Source organism: Pelmatolapia mariae, linkage group LG16_19, assembly GCF_036321145.2.
Source record: "Pelmatolapia mariae isolate MD_Pm_ZW linkage group LG16_19, Pm_UMD_F_2, whole genome shotgun sequence".
Classification (NCBI taxonomy): Eukaryota; Metazoa; Chordata; class Actinopteri; order Cichliformes; family Cichlidae; genus Pelmatolapia; species Pelmatolapia mariae.
Genome location: NC_086241.1, coordinates 53303141 through 53320382, shown reverse-complemented (window position 1 = coordinate 53320382; position 17242 = coordinate 53303141). Strand labels below are relative to the sequence as shown.

The following is a 17242-nucleotide window of genomic DNA, read 5'->3' as shown; positions in this document are numbered from 1 at the left end:
AATAATAGTAGTAAAAATAATATTTGGAAGCGGAAGAGTGAGTCCCTGCGCCCTCTGCTGGTAGTCTCTGGAAAAGTAATGACTGGAAAGCCTCAAAGCTGCGTTCAAGAGGGCAAGAACTGTTCGCAAACTCCAACGACCAGAAGCTGCAAATGAGAAAAACAGCCCACACCATTTTTTTTGTACATTTCTTGGACAAGTTTAAGGATGTGCACTGTAAATCCTTGTACTGTGAATTTATTCGTTGAATAATGTTCGCTAACAACTGAAAAACAATCTTGAATGCGACTTATAGCGACTGTTGACAACCAGGACGATGGTGACCGTAGGTGAGTTGGCAATAAGCTATTGTTTCCCTTAAAATCATAATACTTGTCAAGAATTTGAATATTTGGTCTGTATTTTCATTTTAAATGTATATTTCCAAGTTTCCGCCTCCTCACCAGAATTAACAACGCAAAGCTAAGCCAGGAGTAGTTAGCATCTTACTACCTATGCTAAGGAAGTAAGCTCGTTTTAATGTGTTGCAGTCGAGCTGCTGAGTCTCCTGTTGGTGTCGGTGCTGTGGGGCTGCACCAACCCTTTCCTAAAGAGAGGGACCGAGGGGATAGAAAATGTGACAAAAACCAGCAACGTGGCACAGCTGCTGGCGGAGCTCAGGTTTCTCTTTCTTAACATCAAGGTAGGTTTTGAGACAGCAGATTCGCGCATTTTAACGTGGACTGTATGTTATTGTAACTGGCTCAGTTGCTCCCTCTCCCTTGTGTTGCTCTACAGTACCTGGTCCCATTTCTGTTAAACCAGAGTGGTTCAGTGGTCTACTATTACACACTTTCAACCACAGGTGAGACCTAGCACAAGTGTAGCCTGAAACACTAATGAGAACTTACCAATAGAGATTGACAGGTGTGCGGATCGGGCCAAATATTGAGTGTATCGATACCAGCGGTGGTATTGGATCAGATCGATATTTTGTTTCTGTGTTAATGTTTTGGGGGTTGGTTTTTTGGGGGGAAATATATCTCAAACATCCGCTATGAAGAATGGCTTAACCTTTTTTTGTTGACTATCTGTCTGTTTATTTATAGCCTGCAGCATATTTAAACAACAGAAGTTGACCCAAAGTTCTTTAGAGCCAGGCACATTTACATTCCAGGTCTCCAAAAACCCAGTTTCTGAATGCATGAAAACCTTATAAGTGTTTTATTGTGTTATTATTATGAAAAGTAGTCAAAATCACAGTAAATCACAAAGTTTTAATAGTCATTAAAATGTGTTCAAAATTTCAAATGATGATTCATCCCATAAATCATGACACACTGATATACCTATATAAGCTATATTTATAGGCTAAAAGTATCGGTATTGGTTTAGTATCAGTATTACTGGCCCTATATATTCTTCATATCAGATCATACCAGTATTTCCTGTATCAAATGCCAATAAGCCACTGTAGATTAGTTTTTCACATGGCTTACTGGATAAATGTTAAATGTAATTTCTTTTAAACACTACAATTATAATTTCACAAATATCATAATCTAGAATTGCAACTTTGGTTCCTTTTATAATGCATATTTTACAGATTAAAAAGGCAGAAAATCCTCATACTTAATGGAACATGTTTGAGAAATTACTTTTATTGCTTTACCTGACACAGACTGTCACTGTATACCTTCTTTGTAGGCTAGAACTTTTTTTTAAAAAAACCTTTCTTCTCAACCAGAGTTATCGTTTGCTGTTCCTGTAGCCAACTCCCTCACCCTCCTTTGCACTCTGCTGACTGGCAAGTTTCTAGGGGAAGAGATTGGAGGCAAACGTAAGTCACTCATGTGATAACACTACATTTGTGTGCTTTTTTTAAAATAATGAGGCCAGTCACACAACCAGTGGTATTTATCTAGAAAAGGAAAAATTCAGATGCTGATTTTGAAGCTGTTTAGAGTCATGATTAAAAAGAAAATTAACCACCCTCTAATTCAAAGGTTTTACATATCAGGAAGCAATAAAAATCATCTGATGCTTTGCAGTTCTTCAAATTAAGTAAATACAGTACATAACAGAACATAGCATATTACACGATGTCATTATTTATGTAACATAAACTAAGCCAAATGCAGAAGGATTATGTGAAATGCTAAATACAACCTTACTTCTTCTTCTACAGGAATTAACAGGGTTTTTAAGAGCCAGATTAGTAGATTACAGATGTGATTATTCAGTGGAAAATCATTTAGGTCAATTGCCATACTTCCAGAGAGTGGACATCCCAGGAAATTCACCCCAAGGTCAGATTGTGCAATTCTCAGCCAAACTTGAAAAAAAAGAAAACCAAGAGCTACATCTCAGACTCTACAAGCCTCCGTTAGCATGTTAAATGTTAAAGTTTATGACAGCTCAGTTAGAAAAAGACTGAACAAGTATGGCTTGTTTCGAAGGGTTACCAGGTCAAAGCCTCAGCTTTCTAAAAAGAACATGGCAGCAGAGCTGTGGTTTGCAAAGCTGCAGCTGAACAAACCGCAAGTCTCCTGGAACAATGTCCTTTGGAGAGACGAGACCAAAATAGAAATGTTTGGTGATAATGCACAGAATCACATTTGGCAAAGATCAAACACGGCGAATCAGCACAGACACCTCATACCAACTGTCAGCACAGTGATGGAGGGGTGATGATTTGGCCTTGTTCTGCATCCACAGGACCAGTAACTCCACCTTGCAGTCACTGTGTCAGCATCCATAAGCCAAGGTGTTCTAGTCAAATGAGAGGCCACCTGTGTGTCTGACAGCTAAAGCATTGCTTGATCCTAACTAGGGCTGTTCGATATAACGATATATATCGGATGACGATTTAAAAACGTCTATCGTTTCATTTTACGCTATGGTTTGTTTCGTGGTGTCGCAAAATAAACTGTTTACGGCAATATTTTTTCATCGTTTTGACGGTCACTGTAGTGGCTATATTAATTTTTTAAAATTCTCTCTTTCTCTTATATTTAATATAACCACACTATGGACGGACAAGCGCCTGTTTTTATGCGTTGTGGTTAGCAACAACGACGGTAACAGCATCGCGTGTCCGCTTGTTTATGTTCCACATGAACCTTTCACAATAAAGCTCAAGATCCTGTTGAGACTTTTCAAAATAAACTGAATCACGTGAAAGAGCAGATTATTTACGGATGAGAAGTAAAAAAGAGCCGCCAGGTGTTAAAAAATAAACCTTAGACTAAAACGTTAGAACAGGCTTTTCCCCGCAGCACGCCGTGTAATAAATACTCACAAAGAAAACGGTGGCCGTTACAACTTATGTCTAAAAGTGTATAGTTTCATGCATTGGTTAAAACACTCGACTCCAGCTACATGACGCGCAGCTGGAAACACTTCCCGCAAGACGAGCTGCCCGAGATTCACAGAAATTACAGAAAATGTTACATTTTTGTGATTTATATTGTTATCGGGACGATAGAATTCTTATATCGGGATATGAGATTTTGGTCATATCGCACAGCCCTAATCCTAACCCTTGCAACACCCACAGTTACAACAGAATCGCTGCAAAAGAAAAGAATAGAGGTGTTGCAATGATCCAGTCAAAGTCCAGACGTCAACCTGACTGAAATGCTGTGCTTAAACAAATCCCCGCTAACCTCAATGAACTGAAGCAACATTGTAAAGGTGATTGGGCCAGAATGATGTGACAGATTGAGTCATACAGAAAACGATTGCTTCAAGTTATTGCTGTTAAAAATTGTTCTGCAAGCTATTGAAAAATGAGGCGTACTTAATTTGTTTTACACACTTCGTCTGTATTTTGGTTTAGTTTTTATTTAATTAATAATGACACAGTTTAATATGTTGTTGTTTATCTGAAGTTGTGCTAAGACATGCTAACTGAACTGAAAGAGGGTGACATTTCTTTGTACTATGACCGTACCTAATTAATAAATACATGAGCAAGACAAGTCATTTTTGCCTTGTAAATTATACTAGCAATACAACTCCTCCTATACTTAAAAAATACTGTACTGGTGGTGTTCTGAACTTTAAGATTAGCAATTTCTTATAACTTTAACTATTTTGATATCCTTGCCCACACATCTGTCTGCAGAGGCTGTCGTAGGAATGTTCCTCACCATGGCTGGCATCACTCTGTGTATTATAAGCTCCATTGATGATACTGACAGAGATACTGGGAATCAGAATATGACCCAACCCGTGTACTGAAGGAGATCAGGATTTAAGCCAATTCCTCTGCGCCTTCAAATAAATCCTTCACCGTAAATGGAAAGAAGGGCGATGAAGCTGGAGCAGGACTGAAGAGGATGATTTAGATTCAGAGAGCAGCTCCTGAGAGCGGCAATGCTGATGGGAGAATTGTGTCTAAACTAACTCAAGCTTCAAAAGGCTTGTCCAGAAAACTCTCACACCATGTTGAGGGGGGAAGCGGGTTCATGGAGAGTTCACCACAGAGCTTGACTCGATTTATGACGCTCGCATAGAAAAGCGGTGGTTGTTAACTTTTACTTTTAAACGCTCTGCTGCGCCTGCCATGTGACTGGCATCTGCATAGATGCTGCAGAGACCACATATAAATAAGCCCGGGGTAGATGTCAGCTTCTGGTTTAATGGGGACATTTTGTGGTGGCTGCCTTTAGCCTGCTGTAGAGTAAGAGCAAGGCATGAGGGGACAATGTTGTTGTATAGCTTGAGGATAAAATCTGATTTATTTATTTTATTTTTCTTCATCTTTCGCCTTTCCTTTTACTGTTTACTCGTGATATACTATGAAGGAATATACTGCTTTTATTTTCCAAACTACTTTTGAAAGAAAAAGACTGTAACTGTGTAAAGAGTTCAGAAATTGGTCACATGTACAGTAATATATATGTTTATTGTCACATTTAATTGATACAAGACACTGTACAGATGACTGTTAATATTGTGCTCTGTTCCTGTGTTGTTGCTGATATTTAATCAATAAATTCTTGGCAACACTACTGTTGCCCAACACTCATTTAGTAGTCACTCATTTTTCAGTATAGGTTTAAGATTTACCCTAAAAAATGCTTTTTTTTCTGTACACATAGTGAATATATTGCAGCATTGAACATCTACACAGTATCAGCATAAGAATCATGCCTGTAAAACTGAATGGACAGAATCTCATAAACGGGTGTACGATACAATAAACTTCAATCAGTTTGAGCTGAAGCTTATAGAGCTTCTGATAGTGTATCCACCTGTTGTAGTGTTTGTTCTGCTTGCACTTCTCACGCTTACATTTTCTAAAATAAAACAACATACATTAATGTTGTTATTTGGCTCATTACCACAGTTAAAGTACTACTAATTTAATCAAACGTTCATGCGGTGTGAAACTGTTAGGATGCCGCGACCTCCTCCTGATGATGGTGGTTTTGTTCTGTTGCAACCGACGGCGCATCCTGCAGGATTTCCTGTCACAGCAACAACACTAAATCAGTGTAAAGGCAAAAGCTATCAGCAAGACGAGTTTACTGCCTTGTTTATATTGATGCCAGTAAAACGTGATGGTGTTGTAGGGTGTGAGGTTGGTAAACTTGCCTTTTCTTTTCTGTGCTCTGCGTGGCTGCTAGACGATGAAGGCCTTGACTTTGAAGACGTCTGCTTCAGCTCCTTTTGAAATGAAAGTCACAAAGATTTTGCCTCCACGTGCTGAAGTTCTGTATTTGTTCAGTTGATTAATTAGCTACTCGTGGGTGCGTGTGTGGGTGTGTGTGTGTGTACCAGTATTTCAGCTTTGGACTCCTGCTCCTCTTCAGATAGTAATGCCTTTTAACGGCGCAAGAACAAAAATGGTTAACCCTTTTAATGCGAACACGTGAATTACGATTAAATGTAAACAACCCACCCACACGAACCGTACCTGCTTTCCACTGTACTTGTGTGGGTGCTCCTCGTCGTCGTGCTGCTCACTCTTGATAATTTGTGCTTGTCTCTTGAGAGGAATAAATAGTGTTTTTTTAATGCTTTTGTTCAAAATGTGCAGCATGCATGTACTGTCCTTGTGACAGTGAATTAATAATTACTCCACATGCATGCAGGACAACTATTATTCAGTGGTATTTTTGGTTTTGCTTGTACATGAGTGAGTGATGAGTGTTATTTCTCATATCTAACAAAACATGTTAGATATGGCATAAAAAATGCCTACCATCTGTTTGTTCTGCAGAGGATCGTCTGGGTTGGTTAATTCTTCCTCCTCCACTATTTCTGCAGCTCTCTTTGGAAAGGAAATATGATTAAAATTTAGATTTAATCTCACTTCTATAATATTAAGGGCAGACAAACGCGCCCACCTCAGTCATATTTTAGCATTTAATTATCTTCTATTCAGTTATGAGTCTGAAATGACGCAGAGGTGCCTGAAGCTAACCTGATCAACAGGAAGCTCTGTAGCTGTATTTTCATCCTCCTGCACTTCCTCTGCCCCTCGTACCTCTTCTCTCCTTTTCTGTGCTGAACTTTTAAATACACTGGGCTGGCCTGTCATGGGTAGATATCAAAAGTTTTTTACCACCAAAAAGTGGAGATACTCCTTAAGACTGATTGGATTTCATGAAATCCTCACCAGATCCATTGCTGAGCGGTGGTCTCGTTTGCATTCGGTTCTTCCGGATCTTGACCGGCCTGGCAAAAAACGCAGAGGTCTCATCTGCTCCCTCTCTCCTGCTCCTTTGCTGGGAGGCTTGTGGGGCTGCAGCTTCATCTCCTGTTGACTTCACCCTCCGACCGTCTAACTGAAATTCATGGGTCACATTGAATATGTTACATAACACACACCAAATTATATAAATACTCATAATATAGCATCAAATAGTGTGAATACAAGTCAGTGGAGACTTGTTTGTTTGTTTTACCTCTGGGGAGTCAAGGAGAGCTGAGTCACTGCATTGGTCTTCAGGCCCGCTTCCTGCTTTCCTGTTCTAATGGAAAAAAAAACAGAAGATGTTCATAGCCTGTTAATGTTTTCTTCTGACAGCTGCCAATCAGACCTGACATGTAGGCTGGAAAATAATGATCCTAAAACTGTATTTTAAGATATGAAAATAAAGTGAGTAACTGAATTCAGAGAGAGAGGAGGAGGATTACCTCAGCTCTCCTTAACATCCTTCTCTTCCCAGGGTAATATCTACAAAATGAAGAAACATAGTTATTAAAAAATGGGAGAGAGGAATGTGTGTGGGATATTGTTCTCTTCTTGTTTCCAGTTGTCTGATTATTATTCATGTGTTAGCACAGATTGACACAAGCACGGGTTTTGTTTTTTTTTGGTTTTTTTACAGAGGAACTTCCATGATTGTACCTCTCTGTAGTTTTGGAGACTAATAGCTCCACATATGGGAGTTTCTTGAACCTCTCAGTTCCCACGGCAACATAGCAGCGGCCAGTCTCCAGCTCCCCAGCTGAGGACACGGCCACTCCTTCTAGAGAACACAACCTAAAAAACGTACAGGGGTTCGATATTTACTTTACTAGATCTTTCTGTTTGTATTTCACAGAGCTGTTGGGAATGTTTTTGACCTTCTGTGTAATGGTGTCACTGACCTGCGCACCGCACCGGTCCTTAGGCTGACCTTCTCTGTGATTAGACTCAAGATCTGATCCAGGTCCTGCTGCATGCTCCGAGGAATGATGAATCGGAACGGTGGACACAGGAGGTCTCCATTTCGAAAAACGCTGAACATAACAAGAAACATCTTAATTCTTGTATGCAGATATGTGATGAAAGAGTTAAGAACTGGTAATTGTTACTACTGGTCTAAGTTGGTTGTGAAAAGATAGTTCCCCAGTGGTTCCCTTAAATCAAAGATTCGGAACAATTATTTAGCAATTAAGGAATAATGAATGATAGTTTAATTAGCCACAGCAACGATACTTTAAATCTTCCTACAGTTGCATTACTTTAATGTGAAATTGATTTTGGTATAAGTCTGGGAAATGTGGATATCTGCACAAAGTTTCAGGGCAAAGATTAGGGTGTTTTTGATTTCTTCAAACTCCCCAAAAGTGTTGCTAAAGGAAACATCAGGGGAAGCCAGTAGTAGCAGTTTATTCTCTGGAGATCTTAAGGTCAAAATTTCCTCTCATCCAGTAGCTGCAGAGATAATTTAATCCAAAATGAAAGCAATGGTACTGCCAGCAAACTGAATGTAAAAAAATAAATAAATACATTTCTGATACTATGTATATATGCCTCCGATAAGCAGTTCGTCCAACTCACTGTATAATGCAAGGCACAGGTATATACTTCCTCCATTTAGCTGACACATTCGGCCTCTGGATTGCTTTGACCTAGAGGGGACCAACATAAAATCAGATGCTTGCCACTGCAGAACATCAAATGCTGTCAATTTTTTTATCAAGTTTCAAAATTCCCTTAACAGATTTACATTATTCCTGTCCTGCACATAAATTCCACTGCATGAGTATCGCCAAGAAAATCATTATCCGAAAAGTGTAATCACTGGCTAACCATTCAGCTCATGTCAGCTCAAGTGCTGCAGCCATGGAAACTGACGTCACTCCAAGACTCCTTGGATGGTGCATTTAGACACGCTGTGTCTTATCTGAGGGCCCTCACCCATGTCGTCGCATAGTAATGAAATCTGGAGCCAATATCCATGTCTGCCTCTAGCTGAGCTAAATCAGTGGGCTCTGATAATCTCCTCGTCATTGTTTTTTTTTTTTTTCTTCCTTCTTTAAAGTGGCAGACGTTTAATTATTTACAATGTGTCTGAGTCCAGAAGGAGGGCTCAGAATTTGAGTATTGGGCCTGCCTGAACATGTACACAGCCCTGATTACACTGTGTGGAAGCATAAAAACTTCAAACACAAACACTCAACATACGGACACACTTCTTGTATATCTCCACAGCAACCACAATAAAGGCATGTAAGACTTTAAAGCCAAAGGCCCCACCTAAAAAAAAAACACTTATCCAAAATAGAATCTATGCACGCTTATTCTATACTCATGTATGTTTTTTGTTCATAAACGTAAGACTAATAGATCGCTCTACATCAGAAACACTAAGAGGTCAGTCCTGCCAGCAGGTCAGAATATAAAACAAGTACTTGTCGTGAGTGGCTCTAAAGTGTATGTGGCTTTGAAATCAATTTAGTGTGAATGCTAAGGGAGCTTCATTATGCCTAATCCTAGCATCCTCGTCACTGTGCACGGCCTGCCTTTCATTTTACTGAAAAGGTTGAGTTCAGCCAAAGAGAAAGGATCATTTTCTTGATGAAATCGTTTGACGTTGCAATATCCCGCTGAAATTAATGAAGCTGTCACATGAGAGTACCCTGCAAGTTCTGAGTGACTGAGTGTTTGATGGACAGTGCAGTCATTAGCCCATTATATCCACTAATCTACCTAACAGCCTGTGACTTCAATAGGAGGATAATAGGGGACATGCACAGCTAATGCTTGCTCATAAGAATGGGTCGTCACTTTTAAAGGCGAATAAGGTTGCGTCAATAAACAAAAAATCCTGCACTCTTTTTAAATTTGACTTGGAAGGAGTTGAAATGATCAGCTTGATATGACTGTAGCCTGGTGGTGCATTCCTCTTGGTTAGGCTAGGATTAATCAGTCACAGATTCCTTAAAAGGATTGAAATGAAATGAAAGCCTACCTGGGTTTCTTCACGAGCAGTGGGTTGCTTTTTTGTTCTCACGTTCAGGTAACTGTGCATAAAGACGAGAGATATAACAAAGAAAAGCCTAACACAATACTTGATCTGTTTTCCAGACATCAAGGACCTTCCTCTAAGTATAAATAACTTCATTTTGTTGTACTCACTCGAGTTTCTTGAATCTCTCAAAGCCAGCAGCAACATACTGGGCTCCTGTCCGTAGATCCTGCAGGTCTGTGACTCGGTGGCCCTGCCTGGGGGTGTACAGAGTCCTGACGGCAAGAGGGGCGCCGATGCTCTGGGTCACTTCATTCAGAAAGGCCTCCATGGTGACCACCTGTCGCTGGTTGACCACAAACCTGCGTCCACTGTAGAAGGGGTCTCCATTCCTATACACCACCACGCTCTTCACTGGAGGCAGCAGAGATGCAGCTGCAGAGCTGGCAGCCATCTCTGAGTGCATATATATTTAAAATGTGTTTTTGAGTTACACAAACACACACACAGAGACATCACATAATTCTCACCATGCGTGTATTCTCATTCATTGCACCTAATAATTGCATTTACTGAACCTTTTCATACACACCACATTCTTTGGGTTCACACATTTCCAAAAGTCACACATTAACACAAACAAATGATCCAGCTACCACTCCAAAGTGCCAAACAATGTTCAGTCACTCACATGCTCGGTGAAGGATTAAGAGGGAACACTGCAGAAAAGCCAAAGGTGAAGATCAGTCTCTGCTGTCGTTGTGGTGGTGGTCTGTCTGGACTCCCCCTCACCACGTTCTGCTCCTCTCTATCCCCTTCACATTCAAACACTCTCACACGGACACTACTCCACTGATGGCGGTGAGTATTTCCTGGTTGCCATAGCAGCGTGGCCAGCAATGACTGGCTTTGTGGGCCAAACCATCGGCAGAAACCACAACAAAAGAGACAGGCAAGAGGAGGGGAGAACGGGTGGGTCTCCTGCGCTGTAAGCTGAATCAATAAGATAACCTCTACAGGCAGGTTAACAAAATAAAATTAAAAAAAAGGCCAAATCCATCAAGTATAAAAGTGAGAGCAAGTGCAACAGCCAGGTGATTCTCTTTTTCGTAAAATATTAAATATGCAAGCACAACAGAAGATCTCTCAAGGGAGTAACGAGGAAAAGTTCAGCTTTAACTTATAAATATTTTTCTTTCCGTGGGTTCTCTATAAGGACGTAAATATCAGAGGACAACAGGTGTTTAATAGGAGATTGCTGTGAACATTTGAAGGATAATTTCCTAATGAGATGAGTGATAGTGATAGCTCAGAAATATGAGCTCCTGGGAAGCATGCTCACCTGGACTTTAGTGAACAAAACTTCTCCATGCACAATTGTAAACCATCTAAAACTGGCACAGTTAATGCTCCAAGTGAAGCCCAAGCAGTAGACAGCACCACAAAGAAAATGTTGTAGAAAAATAACATTTATTTTTCTTATATACATGAAAATACACAATATACAGGTTTATTAACTTATGCCAAACACGAAAAAGGTACTCAGTGCAGCAGGTTCCTGTGTACATGAAGGCATCACTCCCACATGTTTAAGTCCAGTTCACGGTAACGATGCTGTCAGGACGCGCTAAGTTTATCCTTCAGCGACAAGTACTGTAGGAAAAAAGAACGAAAACAGTCACTAAAAGTAACACGTTCTTCTGCATGTGTGGATGAGTGCATTCTCAGTGCATGACAACACATCTATAAAAAGTGTTGCTCCACATCTTGGCAAATTTACACACTCTGGTGCTGAAGGGCACCTCACGGAAGCAACGAAATGTGTTAAAGATAAATTAAAGGATTTAAATCAGCTCTCAGTGTGAGGGTAAAGGGTGCCGACAGCTAAACATGCTTCCACCTGATTTACATGCTTAATACATGGGAGAAAATAGGCCGAACCATCCAGCGTGCATGTTTGTAGCTGGGGGGTTTGGACTGTCTGTAATAAGCCACTGTTGACATTTACTACAAAATTAACATTTGTTATCTGATTGTTGGATGTAGGCTCTAGAACGAAGGCTGCTTCTCAGACCTGCTGGATGAACTTATTTTGGGAACCAGTAAATAAATTCCACTATGGAGCAGAAGCAATTTTATTACAGCGGGAGACTGTCACTGCTGAATAAACGTAGGGAAGCACTACATCTCTCTCTTTCTTCGCCTTACCTTTTTCCTGCTGTCAATGGCCTGCTGAAGCCAGAGCAGCTCCATGGTCAGGGTGTTTCTATGGAAACGCAGGGCCTCTGGGGTACGGGGCACCTCCTGAGTCAAGCAGTACTGACGAGAACCTGATGGAGGGATGGTGAATTCGAAACGGCTCAAAAGGTTTCACCAAATTCAGTTTTGGATTAACACATTCGAGGCAAGACAAACTGTGTAATTTATGCAGATGAACACTGATTTCATTCTACTTTTTAAGCTTCTGTGATTCTATTTTTAGAGGCAAAAGCTACATTAGGCTTCTCTTTTATTCACAAGGGGTCACCACAGCAGGTAACTACACATGTTTGATTTGGCAGAAGGAATCCCAAAGGGATTTGTTAATCCTTTTGGGAGTTACCAGCCCTTATAACTAAATTAAGGACTGTGTGAATGCATCTTCTTTGAATCTTGAAAATTGTGACTGTAAATTTCTTAAAGACTGAACAAGAGGCAATATTTTTTTAAAACACCTTCTACACACGCACACAACATGGCTCCACTTTGTGTGCAACTTTAATATACCTTTATGAGACTGAGCATAGTTCATATCTAACTCAACACTGCTCCAGACAGATGACGACCCTGCTGTGCTCGCCACCACACCGCTTTGTCTTTGGCCCTCTCCTTCCCCTCTAATAGAGCTGCTGCTGGGTAAACAGGTCTGTGAATCATCTCTCTCTGCTTCTGTTTTCTCTAGCAGGGCACAGTAATGATCTCTGTTCTCTGGTGAGGGTGCAGGGATCTGGGGAGTAGCACTGACATCTGTCTCTGGATCTAGAGGCTTAGTGGCAGGGCTGCTGGGTGCTGCACGTAGGCTGCCCTGAAAAAGCAAAAAGCAAATGCATGAGAACATTTTGTATGTGGGTTATTAAACATCACTCTTATTCGCATAAATGCCACTTACCGTGTCTATGAACTGGGGAATGGAGATGAGCGTGTCCGTCCACTTTAAATGCGTCAGGCGCCCGTCAATCTCCTTCACGATGTCTTCAAAGTCTTCGCGTGCTTTGCAGACTTCTTTCCTCACCAGATATCCACGCGCACATGCCTGTAGCGAGGAAAGGATTAATTGTAGTCTCACTATCATATGAATGCTAACTATAGCAGACGTTAGCACCTGTTTTCCTGAGAAAGCAAGAGTGGCTAGGAAGCCAAACGTAGCACAAAAAAGACACACTGTTGAAAAATTACTCTGCGTATAAACATGTATTGACAGCAGATAAATTACCTGTAAATTTACGATTCTTTTCTCCCATTTGCTTCTCTCCATTGCTATGGTAACATGACTATGCCGCTACGGAGAGCGGGAGCGTAACTCAAAGCTTTTATTTACTTCCTGTGCCAAATCTAAAAAATAAAAGGTTGCCCTTGTAAGATATAACAACATATTTACATATTTTCAGATTAACCTTTCATATATGGTCATAAGTGTAAGTTTTTGTATAGTATACAAATATATGAACCATAAATAGTTATGTAAAACTATTTTTCTCAACGTGAAGTGATTTATTTTGGAAAACGTCGGCGGAAATGACCGGGTGTTTGTGTTCTAGACAACCTTCTTGCAATGTTGCTGTTCGTCACATGGCGTTTTTCCCTTAAAGTTTTTCGCCGCCGGTAATGAAAATGAGTGGCGGTTCAAACCAGAAGACTTTATTTCAGACTTGGGGTGTCTCCGTCTCCCAAAACAAAGTTGGCAAAAATGCTGCTGGGCGCCCCAGAGCAACTCCAGGCAACAGTCCCCAGGTAGCTACAGCACACCTTCCTTCTCATCCCCTCTGGTCTGAAAATGGTCAGGGGTCAGCATATACATTAGCGAACCCAGTGGGGACAGAGGACTCCATGCCTGCGTATGAAGACGAAGACGATGATCTGATGGTGGTCGCCGTGTATGAAGCTGAAAGAAGCCTACAGCTTGATAAAGCTAAATTTTTCCAGCACCACAACCCTGCCAGAACAGAAGAGCCCACGTTCTCTCTAACCCCCTCAGGTGGGCAGACATATCCTGACTTCCCTGGCTTTGACAGTTCCTCAGCTAAGGTATGGATCTACCCGACCAACTATCCTATCAGGGAGTACCAGCTGAAGATATCAGAGGCTGCCCTCTTTCAGAACACTCTGGTATGTCTTCCCACTGGTCTGGGAAAGACCTTTATAGCTTCTGTGGTTATGTACAATTTCTATCGCTGGTATCCATCAGGCAAGATTGTTTTCATGGCTCCCACCAAGCCTCTAGTGGCCCAACAGATTGAGGCCTGTTATAAAGTGATGGGGATCCCACAAGCACACATGGCTGAGCTGACAGGTAAAAAAAAAAAAAAATCACATAAAATCTGATGCACAAAACCCATCTTCCCCCTTTTCAAATTCTGCATCTACCGCTTCATAGGTAGCACAGCAGCAAAGCAGAGACAAGAGGTTTGGAGGTCCAAGCGGGTCTTCTTCCTCACGCCTCAGGTCATGGTTAATGATCTGTCCAGAGACACCTGCCCGGCCCAGCAGGTCAAGTGCGTGGTGATCGATGAAGCACACAAAGCGCTGGGCAACCATGCTTACTGCCAGGTACACACACTTTGGAGAAATAATCAAAGCTTGACATCATGAAGTTGTATAAGTGTGACAGATAAAGAACTAAATCTTAATGCTTAGTTTTGGGTTTTTTGCAGTAAAAGTTATGTAAACTGTCCAGATTTAGTGGAGATGATGTCTAATGCTTGGTCTTCTTCATTAGGTCATCAAACTGCTCGGCAGCCAGACTTTGCAGTTCCGCATACTGGCTCTTAGCGCAACCCCAGGAGGAGATACAAAGGTGAGAAAGATGCACTTTTTTTTCTGCGCTGTGACCTAAAAGTGAGTAGATTTTAATCTGCAATCTGCCTCACTTCATCCTTCCAGTCGGTGCAATCTGTGATCTCCAATTTGCTCATCTCCCATATCGAGCTACGTTCAGAAGACAGTCCTGACATCCGGGCTCACTCCCACCAGCGCAATGTGGAGAAAGTTGTGGTTCCTCTGGGTGAGGCCCTTTCAGCTTACCAGGCACGCTACCTGCAGGTAGGGGCAGCAAGTGATTTGTCATGTTTTTCATCTCTGCTCTGATCAGGACAGTGTTTATACTTTTTGAAAATGTTCTTCTACAAGGAATAAAAAATGTCAGTTCTTTTATTTTGTGCAAAACACATAAGCTGCTTATTGTTTCCACAACCAACATGCACTGACCAGGGATACATTTAAAAAAATATGCCAAATATTATGTATGGTTGTTTTCTGCTGTCAAAACATGGAGTGCATTCATGGATTTTAGGCAGGGTGTGTTATGTGGTGGTGTCTGGCATGAGGACATAGGACATAGGTGTTGGATTGTTTGGGTTGGTGGGTTGTTGCACAGATGGGGTTTATTCTGGTATGTCCCAAGGATGTTTGGATGCTAGGTTCAATACCTTAGGCTCTTTATTGTGTTTTTCAAGCTGTTTTGGAGCAGCTTTTACGGAGTGGCAGATACAATATCATCCGGAGGAAGGCCATTGCTGTTTCTATGTGATGTGATTATGTGATGTGATAGGTAAATGATGAAGTGTCAATGGTGTGTTTCTGTATGCACAGTGTTTGAAAGAATCCAGTCCATGACTTTATTGTAAATTTTTCTAAGTTAGTTTTATACAAACTCTTTCTTTGCTTTTTGTCTGCCTGTGCTTTCTTTCATTATTCTGTAGAGCAGCTAAGATTTTTTCTTTGGTGCTTTACTGCCACCTTGTGGTCATTTTTGGCTTCCTTCTGTTATTAAAAAAAAAACACAGAACTCCTCAGCTGTAAAACCTTTTTCAGCTTCACCTCTTTCTCCTTCCTGTGAGGTTCTTTCTGGCTCAGTTCATATTAAATTGATTGATTTGTCCTGAAAGCCACATCCTGTTACACTCAGTGGTCTAGCTTTTAGTGCTGGTAGACTGATTGGTTCGGGATTATTAACGGACCCTACCTGCTCTCTCCTCATCATGGGTTAGTTCACTGTTTGTGTCTTCTGTGCTTTAAGTGTGCAGCTCCACTTCATTTGTCTCAGCTGGCTGGACAACAGGAATGTGACACCTGCATTTGAAATTTTAGACCCACTGTATTTTTTTCTTTACTGTGTTGCACTTTCTTCCTTTTTAGTCTTTTCCTTCTAATTCTCTCTTTATTGTTATCAGGGCAGAGTTCTTTTTTTTTGTCTTTTAGTTTTTTTCTTTCTCTTCATATTACTCTCTGACTGGAGGATGTTTGTAACCTGCTGAAATCCATTTTCCACTGCCAAAACATTGGGTTATTTTGTATTCATTACTGCAGTCATGCAGGCACAATTTAGTAACTGTTAAACAAATCAGAAAAATGAAGCAGTCATGCATACAGGTGCTTTTTCTGTTTTTTCCTCCGGTTTTTGGCTCAGATATTAGAAAGGCCAGTGCTTGCCCATATATCGACTAGAGTCACGTTTCTCTTGTGGTTCGATTAAGTGCGGATTTAATGACGGCACATGTAAAGGCCACTGAGCTCAGAAGATATTTGGCTTAAAGCTTACACCTTTTATGGTTGTTGTTATGGGAGCTGATGTAGTTTATTTAAGTTTTAGGTATGCATTAAAGAACAATTTGCCCAACAAGAATGAATTAACCTAAATGAGGTTATATTTATGACTAAAACTATCTATTACAGTATTATTACTCGGTCTCATCTGCAAACTTAAAACTCTTTAAGCCTTCATGCAATTCCAATCAGCTGGCTTTATTTCTTTTAGGCATTACACAGAGTGCTGTATTGTCCCATGAGCAGCACTATGATATTCTACTGCATACTGCCTGTGTCCTTATTTTTGGAGCGTGTAATTACTTTGCTCCAGTAACTCAACACGTTTTGAAATGGATTATGTCCTACATTTCAGACCTAAGCAGGGTGTGACACCTTTTATTTAATATACTTGACACCACAAAAAAGAGAGAATAGTTCCCTTTAGGTAAAATGAAGTATAATGGGTCCTGGAAGCTATTTGCTTTGCAGCCTTCGGTTTTTCTTGGCACACCAACAGATAACACAATCTATTCCTCATGTCTTGTCTCTGCTGGCCTGCTGGCTACCTTTTTTTTATATTATTGTAATTATCAAACCTCTCATTTGTTGTATCTGTAATTCATAATGTGCGTGTGTGTGCGGTGTGGTTAATTGGTAGCATATGAAGTGATCTGACTTTTGCCCTTTCTCAGACTGTTTATTTAGACTGTACTTGGCAAGGAGTAGAATAATTCTGTCTGCGGCTACTTTGTATCCAAACAGTTTACGTAGTAAATCTGGAGCTT

At 40.8% G+C, this 17242-nt stretch overlaps 4 protein-coding genes across 4 annotated transcripts in view; 2 read left to right on the top strand and 2 right to left on the bottom strand.

Moving 5' to 3' along the window:
• The first annotated feature begins 121 nt into the window (after nucleotides 1-121).
• tmem234 (transmembrane protein 234) lies at nucleotides 122-4919 on the top strand. The gene is made up of 5 exons (XM_063499819.1): nucleotides 122-329; nucleotides 531-682; nucleotides 778-844; nucleotides 1727-1819; nucleotides 4109-4919. The coding sequence occupies exons 1-5, from the start codon at nucleotides 317-319 to the stop codon at nucleotides 4222-4224; spliced, it is 441 nt and encodes a 146-aa protein (XP_063355889.1). The 5' UTR covers nucleotides 122-316; the 3' UTR covers nucleotides 4225-4919.
• Nucleotides 4920-5137: 218 nt separating this feature from the next.
• Nucleotides 5138-10698, bottom strand: dcdc2b (doublecortin domain containing 2B). The gene is made up of 14 exons (XM_063499818.1): nucleotides 9845-10698; nucleotides 9678-9729; nucleotides 8264-8334; nucleotides 7588-7719; nucleotides 7346-7480; nucleotides 7132-7171; nucleotides 6900-6965; nucleotides 6611-6779; nucleotides 6416-6525; nucleotides 6194-6262; nucleotides 5906-5977; nucleotides 5767-5811; nucleotides 5584-5655; nucleotides 5138-5456 (listed from the first exon to the last, which is right to left on the bottom strand). The coding sequence occupies exons 1-14, from the start codon at nucleotides 10138-10140 to the stop codon at nucleotides 5382-5384; spliced, it is 1404 nt and encodes a 467-aa protein (XP_063355888.1). The 5' UTR covers nucleotides 10141-10698; the 3' UTR covers nucleotides 5138-5381.
• Nucleotides 10699-11156: 458 nt separating this feature from the next.
• Nucleotides 11157-13234, bottom strand: iqcc (IQ motif containing C). The gene is made up of 5 exons (XM_063498874.1): nucleotides 13147-13234; nucleotides 12823-12966; nucleotides 12441-12738; nucleotides 11883-12004; nucleotides 11157-11327 (listed from the first exon to the last, which is right to left on the bottom strand). The coding sequence occupies exons 1-5, from the start codon at nucleotides 13186-13188 to the stop codon at nucleotides 11292-11294; spliced, it is 642 nt and encodes a 213-aa protein (XP_063354944.1). The 5' UTR covers nucleotides 13189-13234; the 3' UTR covers nucleotides 11157-11291.
• A 265-nt stretch (nucleotides 13235-13499) lies between these two features.
• Nucleotides 13500-17242, top strand: part of fancm (FA complementation group M) — a 39586-nt gene continuing 35843 nt past the window's right edge. Inside the window, exons 1-4 of the mRNA XM_063496742.1 lie at nucleotides 13500-14223; nucleotides 14308-14480; nucleotides 14650-14727; nucleotides 14814-14972. Of these exons, the coding sequence (XP_063352812.1) occupies nucleotides 13539-14223; nucleotides 14308-14480; nucleotides 14650-14727; nucleotides 14814-14972 (1095 nt within the window). The 5' untranslated portion in view covers nucleotides 13500-13538. The remainder of the gene's footprint in view (nucleotides 14224-14307; nucleotides 14481-14649; nucleotides 14728-14813; nucleotides 14973-17242) is intronic.

Bases quoted from the DNA above. Each gene is read 5' to 3' on its own strand.
- tmem234 (XM_063499819.1), top strand. The intron at 683-777 runs GTAGGTTTTGAG...GTTGCTCTACAG, and splicing joins TTCTCTTTCTTAACATCAAG to TACCTGGTCCCATTTCTGTT. The intron at 1,820-4,108 runs GTAAGTCACTCA...ATCTGTCTGCAG, and splicing joins GGAAGAGATTGGAGGCAAAC to AGGCTGTCGTAGGAATGTTC.
- dcdc2b (XM_063499818.1), bottom strand. From the start codon at position 10,140: ATGCACTCAGAGATGGCTGCCAGCTCTGCAGCTGCATCTCTGCTGCCT. The intron at 6,966-7,131 runs GTAATCCTCCTC...TTTTTCCATTAG, and splicing joins GGATGTTAAGGAGAGCTGAG to AACAGGAAAGCAGGAAGCGG. The intron at 5,656-5,766 runs GTACACACACAC...TCATTTCAAAAG, and splicing joins AGTCCAAAGCTGAAATACTG to GAGCTGAAGCAGACGTCTTC.
- iqcc (XM_063498874.1), bottom strand. From the start codon at position 13,188: ATGGAGAGAAGCAAATGGGAGAAAAGAATCGTAAATTTACAG. The intron at 12,739-12,822 runs GTAAGTGGCATT...TTGCTTTTTCAG, and splicing joins TTCCCCAGTTCATAGACACG to GGCAGCCTACGTGCAGCACC. The intron at 12,005-12,440 runs GTATATTAAAGT...TCCCTCCATCAG, and splicing joins CTATGCTCAGTCTCATAAAG to GTTCTCGTCAGTACTGCTTG.